The 1,202-nt window shown below is 49.7% G+C and overlaps 1 protein-coding gene across 1 annotated transcript; it reads right to left on the bottom strand.

Annotated features, from left to right (window-relative positions):
• Positions 1-209: 209 nt before the first annotated feature.
• LOC149384931 (uncharacterized) lies at positions 210-956 on the bottom strand. Its single transcript, XM_089626206.1, has one exon. It carries the CDS (start codon positions 954-956, stop codon positions 210-212), a length of 747 nt encoding a protein of 248 aa, XP_089482332.1.
• Positions 957-1,202: the final 246 nt, after the last annotated feature.

The raw sequence follows: 1,202 nt of genomic DNA, 5'->3' as shown, positions 1-1,202 counted from the left end.
CTCGCAGTCTGCCAGCATGGTCGGCTAAAAGTAGCCTTGCCTCTTTATTTTGATGGCAAGCGCTCGTCTGCCTGCGTGATTTCCGCATTCCCCTTCGTGTACATCTTCCAGGATTCGTCTAGACTCCTCCGTCCCGACGCACTTTAGGTAGGGTCCTGCAAAGCTTCTTTTAAACAGGCTTCCATCTATGATGCAAAATCTCGCGCATCTCAGCACGAGCTTGCGTTTTTCCATCTTATCGGATGGGACCGTACCAGTCGTGATGTAATGTAGTATTTCCTCTCTCCAATCCCCCCTTCTATTGTTATGACCGCGGCGACGGTCGTGGAAATAGAAGGTTGTTTGATTGTTTCGACTGGTATAACCCTCCTGAGGCCCGGATCCGAGGTAGATGCCAGGGCAGCCAATGCGTCAGCCGAAGTATTCTCGCCTCGAGGGATCCTTGTCAGGGAGAATTCTTCGAAGTTTTTTGTTAGTTCTTTTACGACTTTTAGGTAAGCTTCCATTCGCTCATCTCTAGTCTCGTATTCCCCGGAGTATTGGTTTGCTACGAGTTGGGAGTCGCAGAAAGCTTCCACTTTCTTTGATCCAACTGCAGTGGCCAACCTAAGTCCGGCGACTAGTGCTTCGTACTCGGCTTCGTTGTTTGATGCGACGAAGTCAAGCCTAAATGACTGTTCTATAGTCTCACCGTGAGGGGAGGTTAGGTGTATACCTACTCCAGCCCCTTGCTTTGATGATGTCCCGTCCACTTTAAGTGTCCAGGTGCCTTCGACTTCGGTCACGGTGGGACTTTCCCTCGGGAGTTCGATGATGAAATCCGCTAAAACTTGCGATTTTGCGGATGTCTTCACTCGGTACTCGATATCGTATTCGCTCAGCTCCACGGCCCACTTGGTTAATCTTCCTGATTGATTAGGGCTATGTAGGAAACTTCTGAGCGGATGTGATGTCATTACTATTATGGTGTGAGATTGGAAGTATGGTCGAAGTTTTCGTGCGGCGGAAACGACGGCCAAGGCCAGTTTCTCCATAATAGGATATCGAGTTTCAGCATCGACTAACGACTTGCTTGTATAAAAGATTGCTCGTTGGTCCCCTTGCTCTTCTCTGACGAGTACTCCACTAACTGCCGCTTGAGACACTGCGACATATAGATAGAGTGGCTCCCCCGCGACGGGTTTTGCCAGGATTGGGGGTGT

This window comes from Urtica dioica, chromosome 9, assembly GCF_054948205.1.
Source record: "Urtica dioica subsp. dioica isolate 48M chromosome 9, U.dioica_male_clone48M_v1_H2, whole genome shotgun sequence".
NCBI lineage: Eukaryota > Viridiplantae > Streptophyta > Magnoliopsida > Rosales > Urticaceae > Urtica > Urtica dioica.
This window is presented reverse-complemented; position numbering and strand designations above follow the sequence as displayed.

What these genes read in the sequence shown, in the direction of transcription:
- LOC149384931 (XM_089626206.1), bottom strand. Translation starts at nt 956, where the DNA reads ATGACATCACATCCGCTCAGAAGTTTCCTACATAGCCCTAATCAATCA.